Here is a 2,323-nt window from a genome sequence, read left to right as displayed (position 1 = left end):
AGAGGGTCTGTCTCGTTTGGCCTATGCAGCTCAGTCTCTCTTTGTGTCTCTTCTAAATTAATTAATGAGGTTTTAATCAAATTCTTATGGAAAAATAAGCCTCATTATATGAGAAAATCAGTCATATTAAACTCTTATACTAATGGTGGTCTGAATTTTATTGATTTTGATTCCCTCAACAATACATTTAAAATTAATTGGCTGAATCAGTACCTAACCAAACCATCTTCTATTTGGAATGTTTTTCCTCAACTTGGTGGCATTAATTTTCTCTTAATGTGTAATTATGATATATCCAAACTCCCTATCAAACTCTCCAACTCATCGTCAGGTTCTCTTGGCATGGGCTCTAATTTATAAACATAACTTTTCACCACAGAGATGTTTTATTTGGAACAATAAGAACATCGTATTCAAGAATAAATCTCTATTTTATGATAGTTGGTTCAGTAATGGTTTATTTTTAGTGGAGCAGTTGTTTAATAAGCAAGGTCTTTTGTTCAGATATTCAGATATTATCCTCTCCTAACCCTAACTCCTGTTGGTCTAATCTGTTTCTCTGCGTCGAAAGCTAAAAGCTATAAAATAAGATCTTTATTTCCGTTCCACCTGTTATTTCCTTTTGGAATAATCTGTTTGTTAACCCTAATTGGAAAAAAATCTGGTCTTTACAGCAGAAATTCTTTCTTACAAATGAAGTGAAAGAAATGTCCTTCAAGCTCACACACAGGCTCTGTCCTGCTAAGAGATTTTTACAGATGTAAATCTGGCATTGAGCTAACATGCTCTCGTGTTTGAGTTCTGATGAAACAGTGGTTCCCTTATTCTGGTCGAGTCACTATCAGAAGCTTTGGAAGGAGATTGGTGTATTTATCCAGTGTAAGAGTTGGTCAGGCTTCTCAATACATATGAGAAACATTATATTTGGGTATTTTGACTCAGACCCACAAATGAAAACATCTGTTTTGTTATTAATTTAATTCTTTTCATAAGCAAATTTTACATTCACAAATGCAAATTTTCAAAATGTAAACCTGTATTCTCTGTCTTCTTAAAAGAAATAGAAAATGATCTAAGTGTGATTTCAGTATCTACTAATAAGAAAGCTGTGAGGACTGCTGGAATCTGCACTGGCTTTGGTCTCTTCATGTGAACATCTGCATGTGACGTAATGGCCCTACTTCCTTTTTTATTTTATTTATTTATATATATATCAAAATAGCCTACTGTGTTTTTTTTGTAGTCTCCTTTATGATTGTTTTGGTTAATATTATGTGATGTACGTATGCTTTCTCTTGTGTATGTTCTTGTTCTCAGCATTATTAAAAAATAAAGATAAAGTTGAGCTTCCACTGAGTGTCTGTCAGTGCAAACATTCGGCCAACTGATATTCAGCCTGTTTTTTATTAATAATTTATTTAGACAACTAACTTTACTGAAGGTACAAATGCTAGGTAATTATTTTTTTAAAGATTCATTCACAAAATGTACACATTCATCATTAATCTTATGCCTAGTATGATGAAAACAGCTTTGTTAATGTTCATTTCCCTTCTTAATTACATTACAAGAATCATGCAAACCATAAGCCTATTTATCAAAACATCATAGCTCGTGTGTGATTGGAGGATCATCATCTCAGCTCGCGTGTGATTGGAGGATCATCATCTCAGCTCGCGTGTGATTGGAGGATCTGATCAGTGGGTTATGGGATCGATCGCACCCAATCACTGGAGACATCACACAATCTCTGAAAAACTCACTTTATTAAACTTCTGTACAACATGAACCAGCGTCCCAATAAAAGTATTTACAGATGTACACTAAAAACTGTCATGAGAATTGTGGGATCACTCCTCCTCTTCATCATCAACGATGGGCCTGGACCTGGAACACAGAGACACGGATCAGAGACGTCCAGTGGATCACAGAGACACGGATCAGAGACAGTGTAACACAGACAGGAAGTTCCTCACTCACTTCCTGGGAGCTTTAGTGACGCCACTGCCGCCCGCCTCTTCATCATCTTCATCAATGATGGGTCTTGATCTGGAACACAGAAACACGGATCAGTGGATCACAGAAACACGGATCAGTGGATCACAGAAACACGGATCAGTGGATCACAGAAACACGGATCAGAGACCGTGTAACACAGACGGGAAGTTCCTCACTCACTTCCTGGGAGCTTTAGTGACGCCGCTGCCGCCCGCCTCTTCGTCATCTTCATCTTCCTCATTAGGATGAAGGTTCTCCTTCTCAGGCTTCCGGCCGGGACCGCCGAAGAAGTCCCCGATGCCCTTCTGCCATGTGGGGGTGGGCC

The 2,323-nt window shown here is 38.1% G+C and overlaps 1 protein-coding gene across 1 annotated transcript in view; it reads right to left on the bottom strand.

The window, feature by feature from the left end:
- Positions 1 to 1,749: 1,749 nt before the first annotated feature.
- Positions 1,750 to 2,323, bottom strand: part of pclaf (PCNA clamp associated factor) — a 1,717-nt gene continuing 1,143 nt past the window's right edge. The window contains exons 3-5 of the mRNA XM_056235398.1: positions 2,179 to 2,323; positions 1,981 to 2,049; positions 1,750 to 1,887 (exon numbers count right to left, since the gene is read on the bottom strand). The exon at positions 2,179 to 2,323 is cut by the window's right edge and continues 39 nt beyond it. Coding sequence (XP_056091373.1) covers positions 1,851 to 1,887; positions 1,981 to 2,049; positions 2,179 to 2,323 — 251 coding nt within the window. The 3' untranslated portion in view covers positions 1,750 to 1,850. The remainder of the gene's footprint in view (positions 1,888 to 1,980; positions 2,050 to 2,178) is intronic.

Source organism: Rhinichthys klamathensis, unplaced genomic scaffold, assembly GCF_029890125.1.
Source record: "Rhinichthys klamathensis goyatoka isolate OS25496 unplaced genomic scaffold, OSU_Roscu_1.1 h1tg000421l_1, whole genome shotgun sequence".
NCBI classification, from domain to species: domain Eukaryota; kingdom Metazoa; phylum Chordata; class Actinopteri; order Cypriniformes; family Leuciscidae; genus Rhinichthys; species Rhinichthys klamathensis.
Note: the sequence above shows the minus strand (reverse complement) of the source record. Positions and strands in the feature narration are given on the sequence as shown.